The sequence below is a fragment of the Engystomops pustulosus genome, chromosome 3 (assembly GCF_040894005.1).
Source record: "Engystomops pustulosus chromosome 3, aEngPut4.maternal, whole genome shotgun sequence".
Lineage (NCBI taxonomy): Eukaryota > Metazoa > Chordata > Amphibia > Anura > Leptodactylidae > Engystomops > Engystomops pustulosus.
Genome location: NC_092413.1, coordinates 16,096,183 through 16,119,730, shown reverse-complemented (window position 1 = coordinate 16,119,730; position 23,548 = coordinate 16,096,183). Strand labels below are relative to the sequence as shown.

The 23,548-nt window shown below is 45.0% G+C and overlaps 1 protein-coding gene across 4 annotated transcripts in view; it reads right to left on the bottom strand.

Annotated features, from left to right (window-relative positions):
* USH2A (usherin) overlaps nt 1-23,548 on the bottom strand; it is a 493,686-nt gene that overhangs the window by 163,180 nt on the left and 306,958 nt on the right. For all 4 annotated transcript variants that reach the window (XM_072140122.1, XM_072140124.1, XM_072140123.1 and 1 more), the window contains exons 39-41: nt 22,582-22,732; nt 22,342-22,484; nt 20-648 (exon numbers count right to left, since the gene is read on the bottom strand). In XM_072140122.1, coding sequence (XP_071996223.1) covers nt 20-648; nt 22,342-22,484; nt 22,582-22,732 — 923 coding nt within the window. The remainder of the gene's footprint in view (nt 1-19; nt 649-22,341; nt 22,485-22,581; nt 22,733-23,548) is intronic.

The window sequence follows — 23,548 nt, the reverse complement described above, 5'->3', positions numbered from 1 at the left end:
TTCCATACAAACAACTTACCTTTGCAGTATATGGTCCCAGTATGGTCACTTCTGGAGGCTGCACTCCCACCGGTCTTGATGGTCTGGTTGTGACTTCCACCCAGTCACTGTAGTTTGTTCCACCATTAAAAGTAGAGACCACCATTCGGTATTCATACGTCTTCCATGGGTTAATGTCACTTGCTTGATCTATATACTCCATTGGGTGACTCCCTGGTACTGTGGCTATAATGTCTATCAGTTCGGTGCCTATGAGTCTCCTTTCAATACTGAAGCTTTCTATGACACCATGTGGGTGAAGCGGAAGCTTCCATCTGATTATCACAGACGTAGGGCTATCAGAATAGAGATCGGGTGGTAGGACGCCACTGGGTGCATCTGGAAGGGTCTCCATGACTGGTGAATCCTTGGATAGGGAACAGCCTGCAGATGTACACCCCTCCAGCTGATACAGGTAACTTGTGTAAGGGGTTAAGTTGTGGAAGGAATGACTTGTTCTGTTCCCTGGCACAGTCACCTCTGGGCTTCCATTTTGGTAAATGTTATAGTGGGTTATTATTCCATTGGCTTTGGTTGGGTGTTCCCAAGTAATTGTTATTGACCGTGATTTTACTTGGGTGGGTCGAGGTGGGTCAATGGATCCAGGTTCTGTGGATGATAAAGGTACATGCGCATCACAATGTGATTCTGTAACTTTATTTGTATTGGAATATCGATTACGTAGGATAATAACACAATTTCACGGTACTACATGTAGTGCTATAAGGAAGAATTGTTCACGAAGCTTCCTAGAACAGAGAGTTTAATCCAGAGTGACGTAACAATATGATGCAACCCCCAGGTGGTTGAAATGTTTTCTTCAATCATAGCTACAGGAAATGCGGATGTGTAGTTCCCTTATTTTTGATTCCCAGACTCCAATTAGTCTTAAAGCTGTTAAACGGTTAAGTTCTTTCTCTGTTGTTTATGACTTCCCTCAGAATTGTCAAAAAAGTCCGAAAAAGTAGAGCAGTTTTTGAGAAATGGGTTGAAAAGTCTTATAATTTAAATATGTATAATAGAATCTTATACATCCTGCTACTACTTACATATTACTCATAGAGGAAGTCACTCAGACAGAAAATCACTAAAAAGGAAGTCACTCAGATGGGAGGTCGCTCAGACAGGAAGTCACTAAAACAGGAAGTCACTAAGACGGGAAGTCACTAAGACAGGAAGTCACTCAGACAGAGAGTCACTTCAAACAGGAAGTCACTAAGACAGGTCATTCAAACAGGAAGTCACTAAGACAGGAAGTCACTAAGACAGGAAGTCACTCAGACAAGAAGTCACTCAGACAGGAAGTCACTAGGACAGGAAGTCACTCAGACAGGAAGTCACTAAGACAGGAAGTCACTCAGACAGGAAGTCACTAAAACACGAGGTCACTAAGCCAGGGGGTTACTAAGACAGGAGGTCACTCAGACAGGAAGTCACTAAAACAGGAGGTCAGTAAGACAGGAAGTCACTAAGACAGGAGGTCATTCAAACAGGAAGTCACTAAGATAGGAAGTCACTAAGACAGGAAGTCACTCAGACAAGAAGTCACTCAGACAAGAAGTCACTCAGACAGGAAGTCACTAGGACAGGAAGTCACTCAGACAGGAAGTCACTAAAACAGGAGGTCCTTCAGACAGGAAGTCACTCCGATAGGAAGTCATTAAGGCAGGAGTCACCAAGACAGGAGGTCACTCAGACAGGAAGTCATTCAGACAGCAAGTCACTAAAACAGGAGGTGAGACAGAGAAAAAAATCATTTAGATAGGAAATCACTCAGAAGTTAAGAAAATTAGACAGGATGTCACTCAGACAGGAAATCACAAAACCAGGAAGTCAGTCAGACAGAACTTGACTCAGACAGAAGGTCACTCAGACATTAGGTCAATCAGACATAAAATCACTCAGACAGGAAGTCACTCAGACAGGAAGTCACTCAGACAGGAAGTCACTCAAACAGGAAGCCACTCACAAGTAAAACCACTCAAAAAAGAAGAAATTTAGACAGTGAGTCACTCGGACAAAAAGCCACTCAGAGAAAAATTTACTCAAACCGGGAGTCTCTCAGACAAGAATTCACTCAAAAAGGAATTTAATCCACGACTTCCTCCAGAATATTCCTCTATGAAGTATCTAAACTGTACCGACTGTAGTGGATTTCATTGTTAACCAGTCCTAAGGCACCAATCATCCCAGATATGAATGGCTTACTTATCCCAAATAATAACATCCTAACCGCACACTATAAAGCCCGAAATCCCCGGCATATATTTTCATTTTATGATACTTTCCGTTGATACATTGTATCCGCCGCGGCTCCATTGTCACTATTTGTGATTCTAATCCATGTTTAGCAATTTATCTACTCCCTGTTAATATTGTAGGTGATTTTTTATTGTGACTGTGACAGAAGCTGCCGATTTAGCTCTTTTACCCCCTGATAAATAAACAATGCACAGATCTGACCTTTGGGTTAACAGGTTTTTATGCCTCTTCCACTCAGCACTCTAACAGATTCAATTACCATAAAGGTTCAAGAGCCGGGATGAATACTGAAAAAGAGCCACCATATGCCTGCCGAGGTGTTGTGCAATAGCCGATAGTCTCCGGGGGCCCCCCAGAGAGACGGCTTAATTGTAAATAATTCCGCCACGCGACACAATCAAGTCACCTTGAATGCGAAAAAGCCTCAGTCTGTGGAGGGAAAGTGTTATTTAAGCTTTACTGGGCTGCGTTAAATTCTGCAATTTGAAGGGCTGTTAAGTTTTTCAATTGAAATTTCATTTAAAATGCAGGTGCCTTTTATTATATCGAAGCTTTTACTGCTCTCTAGGTACAAGCAAGAACACGGTGCAATAACACCGGTCTGCCTCAATCACTGATCAGCGGAACAGCTGTAATTCGAGGACATTTAGCATTCTTATAAACCACATCCTGATAAGTCAAAATTGCTACGGCAGATCAAGGGAAATAGTATTGCCTTCCATTTTTTTTTTTGTCTTTTTGCCCAGAGCAAGTTTTGACATTTATGTGAATTTTTTTTTGTTCATTTTTTTTTTACTCCATTTTTTTTTGTGTGTGCTCTGCGAGCAATAGAGTTTATTATATATCTTAAAAACTGGATATACTTGCATTCGGTAATTGTTTAAAACAGCTTTTGTTTTTTTTTTTGTTTTTTTAAAGCTTCAAATGTCAAGGGTTTAAAATGTAACAAAATATGTCAGATGGAGAATTTGGGAATGGTTATTATATATGGCGCACGTATAATGGAGAATGGGAGCCGAGCGCTTCGGGTAAAAGGTTTTCTTATGTCTTTTGGGCAGAGTGTGACCTTCCTCGGGGAGCGATAGAGTGACGGGCAATGATGATGACTTAACCCCTGAGGAGTAGCTTTATAAATTAAATTTAAATGCATCACAGCTAAATTAAAGTGAATATTTTCATATTTATTTTTTAGATAAAACTAAAAACATGGGTTTTAAGAGCAGGTTTGAAACTTTGGAAACTTCTGGGGAAGGGCGTTCCAGAGAATTGCTGCAGCTCTGGAGAAGTCTTGGAGATGTGCATTAGAGGTTTGAATTAAAGTAGAGATTAATCTAATATCAATGACAAATCAAGCAGCACGGGTTGGGAGATAGACTGAGGTGAGAGAAGATAGATAGGGAGGTGCAGCATTATGCAGAGCTTTGTGGATGAGGGTTATTATTTTAAACTGTATTCAGAAGGAGACGGGCAACCGGTGCAGTGATTGGCAAAAACTGGAGGCATTTGTGTAGCGTTTGGTCTGAAAGACGAGCCTGGCTGCTGCATAAAGAATAGATAGTAGAGGAGAGAGTGAAAGACCAGTTAGTAAGGAGTAACAGTTGTCCAGCCGAGAGGGAATCAGAGCAACGATTAGCATTTTAGACGTTTCAATTGTCAGAAATGGGCAAATTCTGGAGATGTTTCTGAGATGCATGCAAGAGCCAGCAAGAAATTCAATATGTGGTGAAAAAGAGAGCTCCACTTCTGGAGGATTTAAATGCCCTTTGGATCTAATTTTAAACCAGACACTAAAAATGGAATTTTTAGCTAAAAACTTGCTTAAAACTTAATAACACAAGAAACTTGGTGGTTCCGTTCTCCAGATGCATACAAGGGATAAAGGTAGGATATCAGACAACCTCATAGCCACAACCTGAGGGGTTTTCCAGGAACTGTTGACTGGGGTGCTTCCCCTATAGAGGCCGTGCTTTGTATCCATCGTGTCTGCTTGGACCACGGATGCAAATTCCTCTGATATCACAAATGATGTCCCATGACTCGAGGACTCGTGGGTCCCATCACCCTCCCACAGTTCTGTGTGACATGTGGGCACAGCAGCTGAAGACGAAAGCCAGGAACAAGGTTAGCCAACTTTTTCGACATGTCTGTCTAAGCCCCCAGAGTCCACTGTAGTTAATGGGGCACATTTACTAAGAACAGTGCGGTGTGTACTATGTGCAGTTACCTGTGTAGTGTGCAGGGGGCGCCAGATTCAGGATTTCTGGCATTCGTCCTTCATGAATCCGGGCGCCACCTGCACTGCTCCGACAGAGTGCATCAAATTTTTTTTTGGTGCACCTTTACCATGGAGCGTGTGACACACATCTGTTGGCCTTCGCATGTTAAATCTGGCATGCACTCTCTCCGACTGAGCACCGGAACGCTCCCTAATTTGTGTCACATGATGACTAGTGCAGCCGCAATACAAGGGACACGGATGACACAAATATGTGGCGCGGAGACTTCTTAAATACATGTGCAAGCAGTTTGCACTAGAAAGAACGTGCAAAGTCCAACAGAAAACTGGCGCAAGCACCTTAGTAAATGAGCCCCGGTGAGTCAGCTCCAGGCTACTGATTTTTAAGGTGCATGCGGCTCTGACTGCATAAAAAAACATCCAGAATCAGAAAGTAAATTAATATTAGAGAAACAATTACATGGATTTTAATGGTCACTGGGCCTTGAACGAAATTATAAAACACATATACATATACGTATACATATACAGTAACAAATCATTGCAATATGTGGGGAAGCATGGTGGCTCAGTGGTTAGCAATACAGCCTCGCAGTGCTGGGGACCTGGGTTCAAATCCCAGGGTCAAAATCTGCAAAGAGTTTGTATGTTCTCTCTCTGTTTGCATGGGTTTCCTCCTGGTCCTCCGGTTTCCGCCCACACTCCAAAACATACCGGTAGGTTGATTAGATTGTGAGCCCCATTGGGGACAGGGACTGATTTGGCAAGTTCTGTGCAGCGCTGCGTAATCTGAGTGCGCTATAGAAATAAAGGAATTATTATTATATAATGGTCTTGTCTAGAGATGAGCGAACATGCTCGTCCGAGCTTGATGCTCGGTCGAGCATTAGGGTACTCGAAACTGCTCGTTACTCGGACGAATACTTCGCCCGCTCGAGAAAATGGCAGCTCCCGCCGTTTTGCTTTTTGGCGGCCAGAAACAGAGCCAATCACAAGCCAGGAGACTCTGCACTCCACCCAGCATGACGTGGTACCCTTACACGTCGATAGCAGTGGTTGGCTGGCCAGATCAGGTGACCCTGGGATAGACTAGCCGCTGGCCGCGCTGCTCGGATCATTCTGTCTCTGGATGCCGCTAGGGAGAGAGCTGCTGCTGCTCAGGGAAAGCGTTAGGGTGTTCTATTAGCTTACTGTTAGGCAGGAGTGATTCTCAAAGAACCCAACAGCCCTTCTTAGGGCTACAATAACGTTCTACTTTTTTTATTTTAATTTGCATCTTTTACCATTTTGTGAGGAATTAGCAGGGGGACTTGCTACCGTTGTGTTTAGCTCTTAGTGGCACACATATCCATAGCAAAGACCGAAGTGGGAAAATTCAGTAGGGGTTGGATTTCTATTAGGCAATAACTCAGTGTCATCTCATCTGGCATAGTACTGTGCTTCCTTTGATACTTGGCTAGAAAATAGCCATAGGAGAATACAAACAGCTTCTTGAAGCCTACAGTAGCGTTCTATATATTTGATTTCTGGTTGATCTGCTGGTGACTGTAGTTTCTGCAGTGCATGTACTTGCCAATTCTGAGCAATTTGTAGTGGGACTTGCGACCGCTGTGTTCTGCGCTTAGTGGCGCACATATCCATAGCAAAGGCTGAAGTGGCAAAATTCAGTAGGGGTTGGATTTCTATTAGGCAATAACTCAGTGTCATCTCATCTGGCATAGTACTGTGCTTCCTTTGATACTTGGCTAGAAAATAGCCATAGGAGAATACAAACAGCTTCTTGAAGCCTACAGTAGCGTTCTATATATTTGATTTCTGGTTGATCTGCTGGTGACTGTAGTTTCTGCAGTGCATGTACTTGCCAATTCTGAGCAATTTGTAGTGGGACTTGCGACCGCTGTGTTCTGCGCTTAGTGGCGCACATATCCATAGCAAAGGCTGAAGTGGCAAAATTCAGTAGGGGTTGGATTTCTATTAGGCAATAACTCAGTGTCATCTCATCTGGCATAGTACTGTGCTTCCTTTGATACTTGGCTAGAAAATAGCCATAGCAATAGGATAGCATTGTTTGGTTTTAAAAACTCAAAAAAAAACAAAAAACACAAAAAAAAAAAAAAAACACAAAAAAAAACAAAAAAAAGTAAAAAAAAAAATAAAGTTATAACTCTCATTTTAAAAATGTTTAACCCGAGGGCTAGGGGTAGAGGACGAGGGCGGGGACGTGGGCGTCCAACTACTGCAGGGGTCAGAGGCCGTGGTCCTGGGCGGGGTGAGACACCACCTGCTGATGAGGGAGCAGGGGAACGCCGCAGAGCTACACTCCCTAGGTTCATGTCTGAAGTTACTGGGACTCGTGGTAGAGCACTGTTGAGGCCAGAACAGTGCGAACAGGTGATGTCGTGGATTGCTGACAATGCTTCGAGCAATTTGTCCACCACCAGTCAGTCTTCCACGCAGTCCACCCATGTCACCGAAATCGCCACTCCTCCAGCTCCTGCACCTCAGCCTCCTCCCCCCCAGTCTGCCCCCTCCCAGGAAAATTTGGCATTTGAACCGGCATACTCTGAGGAACTGTTTTCTGGACCCTTCCCACAGTCACAAACCACTTGTCCGGTTGCTGCTGAGCAATTTTCCGATGCCCAGGTTTTCCACCAGTCACAGTCTGTGGGTGATGATGACCTTCTTGACGTAGTGGAAGTGTGTAAAGAGGTGTCCGACGATGAGGAGACACGGTTGTCAGACAGTGGGGAAGTTGTTGTCAGGGCAGGAAGTCCGAGGGGGGAGCAGACTGAGGGATCGGAGGATGATGAGGTGACAGACCCAAGCTGGGTTGAGAGGCCGGGTGAACACAGTGCTTCTGAGACGGAGGAGAGTCCTCGACCTGAACAGGTTGGAAGAGGCAGTGGTGGGGCCAGACGGAGAGGCAGGGCCAGAGCTGGTGCATCAGCGCCACTGTCAACTAGTGAAGCTCCCGTGGTGAGGGCTCTTGCGGCGAGGGCTAGATCTTCAGAAGTGTGGAGGTTCTTTAAGGAAACACCGGATGACCGACGGACTGTGGTGTGCAACATTTGCCAAACCAGGCTCAGCAGGGGTTCCACCACTACTAGCTTAACTACCACCAGTATGCGCAGGCATATGAATGCTAAGCACCCCACTCAGTGGCAACAAGCCCGTTCACCTCCGGCCGTGCACACCACTGCTCCTTCCCCTGTGTCAGCTGCTAGTCAGCCCCCTGCCCAGGACCCTGCCACAAAAACCCCATCGTCGCCTCCACGATCCTCCACAGCATCCACCAGCGTTCAGCTCTCCATACCCCAGACGCTGGAGCGGAAACGCAAATATAGTGCAACCCACCCGCACGCCCAAGCCCTTAATGTGCACATCTCCAGATTGCTTAGCCTGGAGATGCTGCCCTATAGGCTAGTAGAGACCGAGGCCTTTCGCAACCTCATGGCGGCGGCCGCCCCTCGGTATTCGGTCCCCAGCCGCCACTACTTTTCCCGATGTGCCGTCCCAGCCCTGCACCAGCACGTGTCAGACAACATCATCCGTGCCCTGACCAACGCCGTTTCTGACAAGGTCCACCTGACCACGGACACGTGGACGAGTGCTGCCGGGCAGGGCCACTATATATCGCTGACGGCACATTGGGTTAACTTGGTGGAGGCTGGGACCGAGTCTGACCCTGGGGCTGCTCATATACTGCCGACGCCGAGGATTGCGGGGCCTACCTCGGTCCAGGTGTTTCAGGCCTACTATGCCTCCTCCTCCTCCCACCCCTCCTCCACCTCCTCCTCCGAACTACCATCCGTGGGCACGGCGCCATCAGTCGGTAGCTCTAGGCACAGCAGCAGTGCCGTCGCTAAGCGACAGCAGGCGGTGCTCAAACTGCTGAGCCTAGGCGACAAAAGGCACACCGCCCAAGAGCTATTACAGGGCATCACGGCGCAGACTGATCTGTGGCTGGCACCGCTGAACCTCAAGCCGGGAATGGTTGTGTGTGACAACGGCCGTAACCTGGTGGCGGCTCTGCAACTCGGCAGACTGACACATGTGCCATGCCTGGCCCATGTGTTAAATCTGATAGTGCAGCGTTTCCTCAAGACATACCCCAATCTGTCTGATTTGCTCACGAAGGTGCGCCGCATCTGTGCGCATTTCAGGAAGTCCAGCCCAGATGCTGCCACTCTCAGGGCAGCGCAGCGCCGCCTCCAACTGCCCGCTCACCGACTGTTGTGCGACGTGCCCACGAGGTGGAATTCAACACTGACCATGTTATCCAGAGTTTACCAGCAGCGCAGAGCGATTGTAGACTGCCAGATGTCAACTTCCACCAGAACTGGTAGTCAGGTCAGTCAGCTTCCTCAAGTCTACAATGAGGAGTGGACGTGGATGTCTGATATCTGTCAGGTGCTGAGTAACTTTGAGGAGTCAACACAGATGGTCAGTGGCGATGCCGCCATCATCAGCCTCACCATCCCGCTGCTTGGCCTGTTGAAAAACTCTCTGGTCAGCATGAAGTCGGAAGCTTTGCGCTCGTCACAAGAGACGGGGGAAGAATATTCCCTTGTTGATAGCCAAAGCACCCTGAGGTCTGTTTCTCAGCGCATATCGGAGGAGGTGGAGGTGGAGGAGGATGAGGAGGAAGAGGAGGAGAATGTTGGCGAGACACAAGAGGGGACCATTGTTGAGTCCTTCACTGTTCAGCGTGTATGGGCAGAAGAAGAGGAGTTGGAGGAGTTGGAGGAGGAGGAAATGGACAGTCAGGCCAGTGAGGGGAGTGAATTCTTACGCGTTGGTACTCTGGCGCATATGGCAGATTTCATGCTAGGCTGCCTATCCCGTGACCCTCGCGTTCAAAGAATTTATTCCAGCACCGATTACTGGGTATTCACTCTCCTGGACCCACGGTACAAGCAAAATCTTCCCACTCTCATCCCTGGAGAGGAAAGGAGTGTGAGAATGCATGAATACCAGCAGGCCCTGGTGCACAAGCTGAAACAGTATTTCCCTTCTGACAGCGCTAGCGGCAGAGTGCGTAGTTCTGCGGGACAAGTAGCGAGGGAGAGTAGGCGAGCAGGCAGCTTGTCCAGCACTGGCAAGGGTACGCTTTACAAGGCTTTTGCCAGCTTTATGTCACCCCAGCAAGACACTGTCACCTGTCCCCAGTCTCGGCAGAGTAGGGCTGATCTTTACAGAAAGATGGTGAGGGAGTACGTAGCTGACCATACCATCGTCCTAAATGATCACACAGCTCCCTACAACTACTGGGTTTCAAAGCTGGACATGTGGCACGAACTGGCGCTGTACGCCTTGGAGGTTCTTGCCTGCCCTGCCGCTAGCGTCTTGTCCGAGCGGGTTTTCAGTGCAGCTGGTGGCATCATCACCGATAAGCGTACACGCCTGTCGACTGACAGCGCTGACAGGCTGACGCTTATTAAAATGAATAAAGGCTGGATTTCTCAGAATTTCCAATCTCCACCAGGTGAAGGAAGCTCAACCTGAATAATTGATCCACTCCTCCTCCTCCTCCTCATTTTCCTCCTTCTCCTCCTCTTTGTACAGTAAAGCAGAGGAAAATGGCTATTTTTTGACAGGGCCCACTGGCTCTTGCTATAGTACTTCATGCATTTAATTTTTCTGGAGGGCCACCTACCCGGTCCTCTGTTTGAAACAATTTTTGTGAGTGCCACATACAGGCACTCAATCTATTCCATTTTTCTGGAGGGCCACCTACCCGGTCCTCTGTTTTAAAAAATTTTTGGGACTGCCACATACAGGCACTCAATCTATTCCATTTTACTGCAGGGCCACCTACCTGCTCCTCTGGTTTGAACAATTTTTGGGACTGCCACATACAGGCACTCAATCTATTCCATTTTACTGGAGGGCCACCTACCTGCTCCTCTGGTTTGAAACATTTTTGGGACTGCCACATACAGGCACTCAATCTATTCCATTTTACTGCAGGGCCACCTACCTGCTCCTCTGGTTTGAAACATTTTTGGGACTGCCACATACAGGCACTCAATCTATTCCATTTTACTGGAGGGCCACCTACCTGCTCCTCTGGTTTGAAACATTTTTGGGACTGCCACATACAGGCACTCAATCTATTCCATTTTACTGCAGGGCCACCTACCTGCTCCTCTGGTTTGAACAATTTTTGGGACTGCCACATACAGGCACTCAATCTATTCCATTTTACTGCAGGGCCACCTACCTGCTCCTCTGGTTTGAACAATTTTTGGGACTGCCACATACAGGCACTCAATCTATTCCATTTTACTGCAGGGCCACCTACCTGCTCCTCTGGTTTGAAAAATGTTTGGGACTGCCACATACAGGCACTATCCAAATTAAATTGTCTCCATAGCAGCCTCCACACGTTGTCTCCATTGCTACCTCCAAAAGTCGTCCATATAGCTGCCTCCATACATCGTCCCTTTATCAAACGAGGTGTGTCAGGCAGAAATTTGGGTTGTTTTCATGGATTCCACATCAAAGTTGTTAACTTTGTCGCCACCCTGCTGTGTAATCCCCAAAATATACTGGCAAACTTTTACCATTTAGGGATATTATTTCAGCGCTTCTTGCGCATCTGTTTACATTCCCCTCACCCGGCATATCCTAAACTTATAAGAACGCTACTACACTTGATCTTATACAAAAGGTTCTTAGAAGTGCTGTTTGGGGAGTAGCCTAGAGACAGGGGCTTGGATTGGCGAAAGCTCGCCTGGCAGCGGAACGCCAGCTCCATGCGCATCATGCGCTTCTTGCGCATCTGTTTACATTCCCCTCACCCGCCATATCCCAAACTTATGAGAACGCTACTACACTTAACTTGGTGCAGGCTGGGACCGAGTCTGACCCTGGGGCTGGTCATATACTGCCGACGCAGAGAATTGCGGGGCCTACCTCGGTCCAGGTCTCAAAGGCCTACTATACCTCCTCCCACCCCTCCTCCACCTCCTCCTCCTCCGAATTACCATCCGTGGGCATGGCGCCATCAGTCGGTAGCTCTAGGCACAGCAGCAGTGCCGTTGCTAAGCGACAGCAGGCGGTGCTGAAACTGCTGAGCCTAGGCGATAAAAGGCACACCGCCCAAGAGCTATTACAGGGCATTCCACATCAAAGTTGTTAACTTTGTCGCCACCCTGCTGTGTAATCCCCAAAATATACTTGCAAACTTTTACCATTTAGGGATATTATTTCAGCGCTTCTTGCGCATCTGTTTACATTCCCCTCACCCGGCATATCCTAAACTTATAAGAACGCTACTACACTTGATCTTATACAAAAGGTTCTTAGAAGTGCTGTTTGGGGAGTAGCCTAGAGACAGGGGCTTGAATTGGCGAAAGCTCGCCTGGCAGCGGAGCGCCAGCTCCATGCGCATCATGCGCTTCTTGCGCATCTGTTTACATTCCCCTCACCCGGCATATCCTAAACTTATAAGAACGCTACTACACTTGATCTTATACAAAAGGTTCTTAGAAGTGCTGTTTGGGGAGTAGCCTAGAGACAGGGGCTTGAATTGGCGAAAGCTCGCCTGGCAGCGGAGCGCCAGCTCCATGCGCATCATGCGCTTCTTGCGCATCTGTTTACATTCCCCTCACCCGGCATATCCTAAACTTATAAGAACGCTACTACACTTGATCTTATACAAAAGGTTCTTAGAAGTGCTGTTTGGGGAGTAGCCTAGAGACAGGGGCTTGAATTGGCGAAAGCTCGCCTGGCAGCGGAGCGCCAGCTCCATGCGCATCATGCGCTTCTTGCGCATCTGTTTACATTCCCCTCACCCGGCATATCCTAAACTTATAAGAACGCTACTACACTTGATCTTATACAAAAGGTTCTTAGAAGTGCTGTTTGGGGAGTAGCCTAGAGACAGGGGCTTGCATTGGCGAAAGCTCGCCTGGCAGCGGAGCGCCAGCTCCATGCGCATCATGCGCTTCTTGCGCATCTGTTTACATTCCCCTCACCCGCCATATCCCAAACTTATAAGAACGCTACTACACTTAACTTGGTGCAGGCTGGGACCGAGTCTGACCCTGGGGCTGGTCATATACTGCCGACGCAGAGAATTGCGGGGCCTACCTCGGTCCAGGTCTCAAAGGCCTACTATACCTCCTCCCACCCCTCCTCCACCTCCTCCTCCTCCGAATTACCATCCGTGGGCATGGCGCCATCAGTCGGTAGCTCTAGGCACAGCAGCAGTGCCGTCGCTAAGCGACAGCAGGCGGTGCTGAAACTGCTGAGCCTAGGCGATAAAAGGCACACCGCCCAAGAGCTATTACAGGGCATTCCACATCAAAGTTGTTAACTTTGTCGCCACCCTGCTGTGTAATCCCCAAAATATACTTGCAAACTTTTACCATTTAGGGATATTATTTCAGCGCTTCTTGCGCATCTGTTTACATTCCCCTCACCCGGCATATCCTAAACTTATAAGAACGCTACTACACTTGATCTTATACAAAAGGTTCTTAGAAGTGCTGTTTGGGGAGTAGCCTAGAGACAGGGGCTTGGATTGGCGAAAGCTCGCCTGGCAGCGGAGCGCCAGCTCCATGCCAAGATCCAACTAACATAGTTTTAACTGCAGCACCTTTAATCTACTACTAGTTCACTGCCTCCATACATGGTCCCCTTATCAAACGAGCTGTGTCAGGCAGAATTTTGGGTTGTTTTCATGGCTTCCATGTTAACTTTGTCGCCACCCTGCTGTGTAATCCACAAAATATACTGGCAAACTTTTATCATGTACCGATATTATTTGAGCGCTTCTTGCTCACCTCCTTTGGTTCCTCTCTGCTACCCATTGGTTTGAAGCCTGAGTCCATTTAGGGTATGTTGCCATGCCTGCCGCTGCTGCCGCTGCCTCTGCATGCCGTCCCCTATAGTGTCAGGGTCAATTATTGGATGTTTTAGATGCTATCTAGCTTCATTCTGTCACTCTGTCATGGCCATGCTGTTGCCCATAATTTTGGCATAATGGTGCGATTATGCAGCCTCAGAGGCATCCATGCATGCTGCCCCTGCTGTTTCCTGTCCATTTCCGTGGTGTTTCCATCCTTTTCTGAGGTTCCCAGGTGTTTGGCCAAGCTTCCCTGTGCAGAGCCTTGGTCCCCTTGAAAAATGCTCGAGTCTCCCATTGACTTCAATGGGGTTCGTTATTCGAGACGAGCACTCGAGCATCGGGAAAAGTTCGTCTCGAATAACGAGTACCCGAGCATTTTAGTGTTCGCTCATCTCTAGTCTTGTCATATTAATATAATGAAACATTTTGGTGATTGCTTCTTACAAAGCTACAAGAAGGGTTATACTGTATGTTACCTATATCAGTAACAGAGCCAAATATTCAATGGAGATGGATACAGCAAGGACTTGCTGATTCTTCCTATGAACTATCCTGTAAACCTGGATTAATAATCCTAGAATAAGCCCCTAATAATCTTTGTATTCTGGGATAGTAAATACAATTACAATACAAAAAAAGAGTAGAAATCATAAAATAATAATAATAATATTAATAATAAATAATAATAACACATTAATAAAAATAACAGTACTAAAGAAATATTAATATAAACCATTTCCTTTTGCGACTAATACTACTTATAATAATACTAGTATTCATTATTATAATGATTGTTAATATGAATTTTGGCATTTTTTATTAGTATAATAACTAATATTTATTTAACATCATCATGTTAACTAAATCATTTAACAGAATCATTAATACATGCTATTTTCTTTTGCTGTTAATATTATTTATAATCATAATAGTATTATAATAACTATCATTATGATTGGTATAAATGACAACAGCATTTTTATTATTATAATCATTAGACTCATCTAATTTTTTTTGTTATTCTTCTTTTATAATAATACTATTGATTAATAAATAATTAATTTATTATTGTTATTATTAAACTGATTAAACATTGTATTATATGCTAATATTTATTATTATTATTTATTTTTTACTGTACAGTATACTGAAACATTAATGCAAAATGGAAAATAAGTAATTGTAGAGGTAATAAGTCAATGCCACACATTATCCACGGGTAGTATCAGCTCTAATTATTTGGAATTGGGCTGAGATGTAATACCACAAACTCCCTGTGTATAATGCACGGCGCTGTTTTTCAAAAGAACACATCAATGTCAGTACAATCTCATAAATTCTCCCCTTGAATTACTCGGTGCGGCTCCCTCCAGTCTCCGGCTACAGTCTTCAATCCAGTCTCCCGCTACGGCGTGTCAAAAGGGTCATCCCAATTATGTAAAACACAAGTAGCGCCTGTAATTGGGCTAGTTGGCTAATACAATGAGAAGCTTTGAACAAGAGGAAAGTTATGTTCACAGCTGTAGCTATCACTTTCTAAAGTAAGAATTCACGGCTGAGATGACATGAAAAAGATGGTTATAAAATTTTAATGGAATGATAAAAGGCAAAAGTCATCCTCTCAGCTGAATTCTTAAAATCCCTATATATCACCATCAAGTCCTTAACTGTAAAATCAATGTAGAATATAACATGTTGTCGATGCCGGTGTCGCGGGATGGGAGACGGCTAACGATGACAGCTCGGTGGACAGCCGGGGGAACGTGCATCGGGAAGAATAACAGATCTGTTGTGACTTCCCGGCAATTATTTGTACAAGTAATTATTGATACCTTCTCTCCTCTCTCTCCTCCTCCCGCGCCGGAGAGGGAAGGGAAAAAAAAAAATCGGGGAAGATACATGATTCATATTCCAGGACCGCCATCATTAATAAAAGAAGATTGCTTCATTTCGGCAAATTAAATTATCTTTTTTATGGCGAGCTATTTTGTTCAACTACTTTAGAAGTCTGTACTTGAAATGAAGGGGAAAAATGCTATAAATATTTCCCAATTATCTGTCTGCTGAGGGATCTGCTTATTTACCTGCCCGATTTCTGTATTCCCGCTCTTGGTTTCCTTCCATTCTCGATGGGTGAAAATGGGATTCTGTAGAGTTTTTGATGGGGCACAATGGGGCAGATTTACTTACCCGGTCCTGTCACGATCCAGCGGCGTGTTCTCTGTGGAGGATTTGGGTCTTCCGGCGAATCACTAAGGTCGTGCGCCCGATGTCCACCAGGTGTCGCTGCTGCGCTGAAGTCCGTCGGAGTTCATTGAAGTTCACCTTCCTACACTGGGTGCAGGTAAGCGACACTTTTTAATTTTTTTAAATGCGGCGGTTTTTCCGAATCCGCCGGGTTATCGTACGGCCTCACCCCCTGATTTTCATTGCGTGCATGCCAGTGCCGATGCCCCACAATCCGATCGTGTGCGCTAAAAACCCAGGGCAATTCAGGGAAAGACGGCGCAAAACGGTAAAATACGGGTAACCCGACGGAAAAACTCGATTCGGGCCCTTAGTAAATGACCCCCAATCTGTTTTGGGGTTGAGACCTTGAGACTTGTTTACTTTGGTTTGTCTTAGTTCCCAATGTTCCCAATGGGAAGGGCTGGGAATTGTACATTTTAGTTGGGTTCTCTAGTGTAGTATTAAGGGATGTTCGGTCTTTCCCAAAGAAAGAAATTTCTTAATCCGCCTTCAAATTTCTGCATCATTAAATTCCTGATGGGAAACACTTGTTTAATCCCGATTTCTGGAATGAATGGGTCGATAATTTTGTTCCTATTAATTCCAGTAGGAATAAATGGAAGTCCTGAAGTCTGGATTGAATTGGTTGATTTAGTAGAGTTGGAGTTCATCTGGTCTTTCCCAATTGTGTTTGCCATAAAATCTTCTTACTTGCCTTCAGATTTGGTATCAGTTCTTTCTTCCCATTAATCCCAATGGGAATCCTCAATTCCAAATTCTACCGTAGTTGTTCAGTTAAGTAGAATTAGGGTAGGATCATTCTTTCCCAATCACCTGTAAGCAATGAAATCCAACTACTTATCTTTGGATCTATGCATCCCTCTCTTGGGAACCACTAATTCCATTGGGAACGACTTTAGTTCAAACCTGGAGAGGTCTTGGCCCAGTGTTGGTCTAGTACAGAGGTCTAGGCCCAGTGTTGGTCTAGAGCAGAGATCTTGGCCCATTGTTGGTCTGGTGCAGAGATCTCGTCCCAGTGTTGGTCTGGTGCAGAGATCTCGGCCCAGTGTTGGTCTCGTGCAGAGATCTCGGCCCAGTGTTGGTCTCATGCAGAGATCTTAGCCCAGTGTTGGTCTCGTGCAGAGATCTCGGCCCAGTGTTGGTCTTGTGCAGAGGTCTTGGCCAAGTGTTGGTCTAGTGCAAACATTTTTGCCCAGTGTTGGCCTAGAGAAGAGATCTTGGCCCAGTGCTGGTCTAGTGCAGAGGTCTGGTTATCCATTTTAGGCCCAACAGAGGTGAGAACGCTGAGGGCCAATGATCATTCCATAGAGGACCTTTACATCTCCATGTAGAATGTATCGATCATGAGATATTTAATACCTGCAAACCATCTCACTGGAAATTGTCCATGATTCAAAGTTAATGCTCCCAAGATCTCAATATGGGTTAGTCTTTTGCTTGAGCTTTGTCTTAGTTTTAGCTTTGATTGAAAGCTACTTTGCAAGCTTCAAGGTGATCCAGAAGCCCATTACAATATAGACTGATTCCGTTAGAAGCACCTCCCATCTCCCAAGTGCCATTTATTTATTTAATGTATTTTATGAAGAAAAAAAAGGAACCAACCTCTGGCCCCTTGGAGTTGTCTTAACCCTGATGGTGACTCACAAGACACCCATAATTTCTGATAAGGCTAAAGTGTTGCTACCTTATAGGAACTATACTGCACCAGTGAATCTAGGGGTTATTACAATAAATACTACAAATACTTCAATTGCACCCTATAATATGTAAGACTACAGGAGGTCAAGTTGAGGACATCAGGAGGTCACTTTAGGAGTTTTTCTTCCAGGCCATAATATGACATTATCAGGAAGAAAAACTTTCCTAAAAATAATAAGAGATGTTCCAAAGATGTACACAATGGTGCCAATAAAAAAAAACTCCTCCTGTAAAAAACCAAACCCTCATGTGGCCACAAAAATCTTTTGGGGTCTTTGTGGGTCCATTGGGTGCAGCTGTTACTTCTGCACTCCCCTACAACTACTGAATGCTCGTAATTGTTCCTCAGTGACTGAATGGGGCACATTTACTTACCCGGCCCAGTCGCGATCCCCCGGCGCATTGTCCGACGAGGATTCGGGTCTGCCGCGTTTCACTAAGATCGTGCGCCCAATATCCAGCTGGTGTCACTGCTGCGCCGAGGTCCGCCAGAGTTCACCTTCTTCTTCCTGGTGCATGTGAGTGCTGATCTTGCGACACAAATCGTTTTTTAAATTCTGCATTTTTTCCGAATCTGTCGCGTTGTCCGACGGCCACGCCCCCCAATTTCTGTTGCGTGAAAGCCAGTGCCAATGCCCCACAATCTGATCGCGTGCCACAAAATCCCGGGGCAATTCGGGGCAAAGCTGAAATATTCAGGAAACCCAAGGAGAGTGCGGCGTTCAGACCCTTAGTAAATGAGCCCCAATATCTTCATTAATACACTGAGTAGTACTGACTTCTATATACTCTATGTACTCTACATACATCCATGCACCACAATTCTCCAATCGAATTTATATAATTACCGTAATCGGAAAACGTAAAAGGCAAAATGAAAAATGTTTTTTTTTCAATCTGCTCCCATAACCATTTTCCTCCTGTCCTTGTTGTATAAACTTGTTTTACAATCCATATCCAATAGTCTATCTCGGTGTTTTCCCTAGAGCATGGAGAAATTGCCTATAAAAATATCTCCTGAATGACAGCTTCAAAGTTAAACTTTATTTGTGATAAAAATGGGTGAAACCTCCAAAGTAGAATGGATTTGACATTTGTCTATTGCACATTGCTTGACGGCCACATTGTTCCAGACCATCCAAATCCGGCCATAACATCAGCTTCTAGTCACAAGGTTAGTATTAATGTACTGAACAGTCTGTAGTGATACATTGCAGAATTTTATCAGATGGGTTCTGCGGAGAAATTATTTTTTCATGTATTTATTTGTATTTTTATCAATTAGCTTTAAGAAATAGATGAAACATTATTTACAGTATTGTTTTTATTTTCTTAGTCGTTCTTTATATTCTTTATATTCTTTTCTCGGTCGCATCCAAATTTGACATAGGTAAAGGGCGAGGCGGTTTGCCTTTTTTTTTTTATCATGGCTTGCGCGCACAACCATTAATTGTGACCCCCTTTCCTTATTATACCTCCATGCTAAGTCAGTGTAGAGGGGCCAATGCTGTTTCTGGCAAAGTATATAGCAGATACACCAGATAGAGCCTGTCAAGGCTCGGGGTTAGTGAACCCCTTGGACCACCGATGATGACACAAGCCGACACCTAGGACCGGAATCTAAGTGGCACCTGGTCTTCACCAGAGCCCGCCGCAATGCAAGTTGGTCTTGCTGTGTCGTGGTACCACCAGGTCGTTCCACAGGTGTGACTTGTCCGCAGTGGCAGCCAAGGTCAAGGTACAGGCAATCTCGCGGTCGTGGACAGGCCGATGGTCAAGGCAGGCGGCAATGATGCGAGGTCAGGGTCACGGCTGGCAGTGGAAAAGCGAAGTCAGGAACAGGTCCGGGATCACAACAGAAAATTGAAACACAAGGATAAGGCTCAGGGAACAGCTTTCTCATCAGCAATAGCATGGAGAACCAGCGGGGAATGCTGGGAGAGGCCAGCTTATATCAGTTTCCTAAAAATGGCCAGCACTAATTCGCGATGTGCTTGTCCCGCACAGAGGGGAACGGGTGCTCCCATGACTCAGAATGTGGGTTGTGGGGGCACCCGTGACAGTGCCTTACATAGAATAAATCCATTCTGTATATCTGGAGTTATGTGCAGGGCGCGGGGCACAATGCCCCAGGTGTCCAAAATGTTCCCCAATACTGTCTTGGGGCAGTGCAGCAGGATGTGTGTTTTATGGTAGCTAAAATGAAAGGGAATTAATAGACAAATAATGGGGGGATGTATCATCAGATAAATGCAGCTGCTAACCAGATTCTAACAGGCTATAAGTAGTGGGCATGCACAGAGAAGTAATCTTGTGCACCAACCCACTCCATTGCCGGGTATGGTCCCCTTCAAACCCCTCCATGGCCATGTGGCGTGGAGTTGCCATAAACGGGTGAGTAGTCACATTTCCTGGCTATGTGCCAGGAATTGTGACTATTTCAGAGCTTGCACACCACAATATCGGCATAGCCCTGATAAATCTTCCCAAATGCAAGACCTTTGCTCAACATCTATCACTCGTGCATAATCAGTTCACCAAAAAGTGCACGAATAACGACTGGAGAGAACCACTGCCAGACATCAGTTTAGCTCCAAAGTGCAAAAGGACAGCCAGATGAATTTCAACCTGCTTTATCCTGATCAACTTTGATATCTGTCCTCCAAGGGGGAGTGGCTGGAGATTCAGGAGGCCCCATACACATTAGATGGGAAACCATAAACACCGAAATCATTGGATTCAGCCAATTTTAATCGTTGTGCGAGTCTTCATAAAGTCTCTTATCCTTTCAGTAACAGGAAGTTTTGTCCATGCCCCAAAACCCAAGCACGTGATATGCATGTAGAGTCTACTTTTTTCCCAACGTGCCTTACTTTAGGTAGAAGGTAGAAGTTCTCCTTATGTAGAGTTTGAAATCGAAGCTAACAGTGTTTAGCGATGGTGTGTTCACCAATCTCAGGAAAAAGTCGGCACTACCGTAGTCGGAGACTATGGGTGGTGTTCAGCCAGCAAACAAGCCCTTCAATTAGACGGAAAAAAGACACGGCTAGACGGATGGTCCATCTCCGACGTTAGTGCCCTGCAGTACCTCCCTGTCCTATGGCTAATATACAACAAAGAAGACTTTTGTGGTGAGTGAAGCTTTTTGGCCTTTTTCCGTCTAATCTTATGTAGAGTTTGGCAATTTAGGCCGCCTTACTTTAGGCAGTATAACATAGATTCACCTAAAATTCCCACTATGTTATAATCAGACAACTCTGCTCACTCTGCCTCAGTCTTCACATGAAGTCCTTCTGCACGTGACTGTCTAACATTGGTGGATGATCCACGCTCACTCCAACATAGTCTATAGGAAATGATCAGACAGTAAAAGGACCTGCTCAATAATTTGCTGTGCTAGTGGTTGGCACTTTCGTGGTGCGTTGAGACACCGTGTATGGACCGTACCATGAATGTGCACAATAGAAATCAACGGTGCCATGATTTAGTCGTCGTCTGTGCAACTAGTTGACAGCACACAATTATGGTCATGTGCATGAGGCCTGAAGCTGGTGAGTAATTAACGAAACCCAAAACCTTTAAGCTAAAATGACTGGTCTGATGGGCAGTGGGAAAAATAGAGTATGTCAAGAATTTTTAAATACGTACTCACAAAGAATCACACACATTTACATGGCAACTTACTGTCTCGGAATGCCATCAATGTTGGCCAATCAGAAGAGGTTTTGTACATGATTGCTTGCCATTGGCTGACCACACAAGCATTTATTTAGCAGTTGTACCTGAGTCCTGATCTTTTTGTCACATAAAAAGTAAGAAATATAAGGAATACATTCTCCATCACATGGTAATGGGGGGGTCAAGGATCATGAAGTAACCCTCCTGGCCTGAGGGGATTCTCATAATCTTCATGGTAGAAGATCCACCACCTTGGAAAAATTCTTGACAACTGGTAAGTACTATTACGAGTTTGAGAACCCTCTCACATTATACATTTTTGTTTCCTCTTCCATAAGATAATCAAGACCAAGGAAAACAGATGCAGAGTTTAAAGGTTTTTGTTGCACCTGGATCCCGGAGCCTGTGGGGCTGATAAGACCTTCTGCCACACTGGAAAGTACTACAGATGCTTGATATGATGTAGGACCTCAGTGTCAGATTACATTTGAGCCCTGAAGCTTTCATGTACACCTCTACCCTTTCCCTACTTCCACTTCTATCTGAAGAACCATTTTTCTTATCCTTGTAGCACTCCAGACAAACAAAACATAAAAAAAGTACAAAACACAAAAAGACCCCACCTGTATATTCAGCCATTGCTGAGAATGCGCTTGATGTAACCCTTGGGTTAAGTTTATGGAAGAAGGCTATGTATTGAAATCCTCACTAGTTTGTTGTTCTTAACAATCTGTTTCAATAAAGTTTTATTGTTTAATGTATCTTTAATTTTTTTTTTCTACCAAAACTCCACCAATTTCCGTCCTTCGAGAAAGACAACCTAGATATTATCTGTTACTGAGAATTTGACCTTCACTTACTGTCTTGTTCTGTTGTCCATTGGCTGTAGGTATCTCCATATACTTGGAAGCGATGGTCCTCAGTTCATGCATGGTGTAAGGTTGGAGATTCTTAATACTATAAGTGCCTAGATATTATCTGTTACCTAGAATTTGACCTTTACTTACTGTCTTGTCCTGTTGTCACATTAATCCATTGGCTGTAGGTATCTCCATATATGTTGGAAGCGATGGTCCTCAGTTCATACATGGTGTAAGGTTGGAGATTCTTAATACTATAAGTGCCTAGAAATTAATTGTTACCTAGAATTTAGCCTTCACTTACTGTCTTGTCCTGTTGTCACATGAATCCATTGGCTGTAGGTATCTCCATATACATTGGAAGTGATGGTCCTCAGTTCATACATGGTGTAAGGTTGGAGATTCTTAATAGTATAAGTGCCTAGAAATTATCTGTTACCTAGAATTTAGCCTTCACTTACTGTCTTGTCCTGTTGTCACATTAATCCATTGGCTGTAGGTATCTCCATATACGTTGGAAGCGATGGTCCTTAGTTCATACATGGTGTAAGGTTGGAGATTCTTAATAGTATAAGTGAAGGAGGCGCTGGGTCCTGAAAACTCACTGAGAAGTCAAAGGACAAGATTTATTATCCATCATCATCATCAACATCCCAAACTCAAAAAACATCTACTGAAGGCACGTGTACAATTTTGCTTACTCCGTGATTTTGTTGGTGGGATTTGTGGATCTCATCTGGAGTCGGTAGTGGGGTAAGCCAGGAGCGTTATTTCGGACTGGTGAAGACCAGACAACCTGAAGACTGGTCGGGTTGGCAGATGAAAGCCTCGGAGGCAGGACACCATCTGGAGCTGTCGGGGGAAACATGGATGAATTAGAGCAGAGAAAACTGTGGGGAGCATATGTTGGATAGAATTGAAATGCTCCATATACTGGAAAAAACTTTTCCTCGGGATCAACAGCGATGTTATCATGGACCATTTAATTTAATGTTTTACTGCTGAACTACCTCCGCACCAAATCTTATTTCTGTATTACCACCGGGCTAACAGGGTTAACATAACACTAAAACCCCCGCTCCTTACCTATAGCAACAATGTTATTCTTCATGCAGATAAACCTTACTTTTATGGTACATTACATTTAAAAGGTAAGATGTTCAATGCAAACTAAGCAAACACTAAATATATGATGTATAATATGCGCCTGGAGAAAATCTCTGCCGTCCTTCTGTCCTTATGTTCTCAATTCATGATACGACCACCGAATGTATCATTACGGATAACATCGGTGTGACGGCCGCATGGACATTGTGAGGGGCAGGTACACAGGGGTTATTATTCCTCTTACCTAATGGGTTAATATTTCATATATTAGTAATTCATTGTCAATAATTACCACCGTGTCAAAACATTTTCGGTTCAATTTTTTGCTGACACTATCAATAAATATGAAAATCTAATATAGGATAGAGTTCCAATGAAATTTAACAACTCTTTATAATCCTAAGGGAAGTTATCAAGATGAAAATTTCTCCTCCCTTTCTTCAGCACAGAGCATGCCCACAACGAGGGGTGTTCAAAGAGGGCGGAGTCAGTGGTCACAATATGGCCCAGAAGCAAAGAGCATTCCCACTACAAGGAGTGTTCAATAGAAGCGGAGTCTGT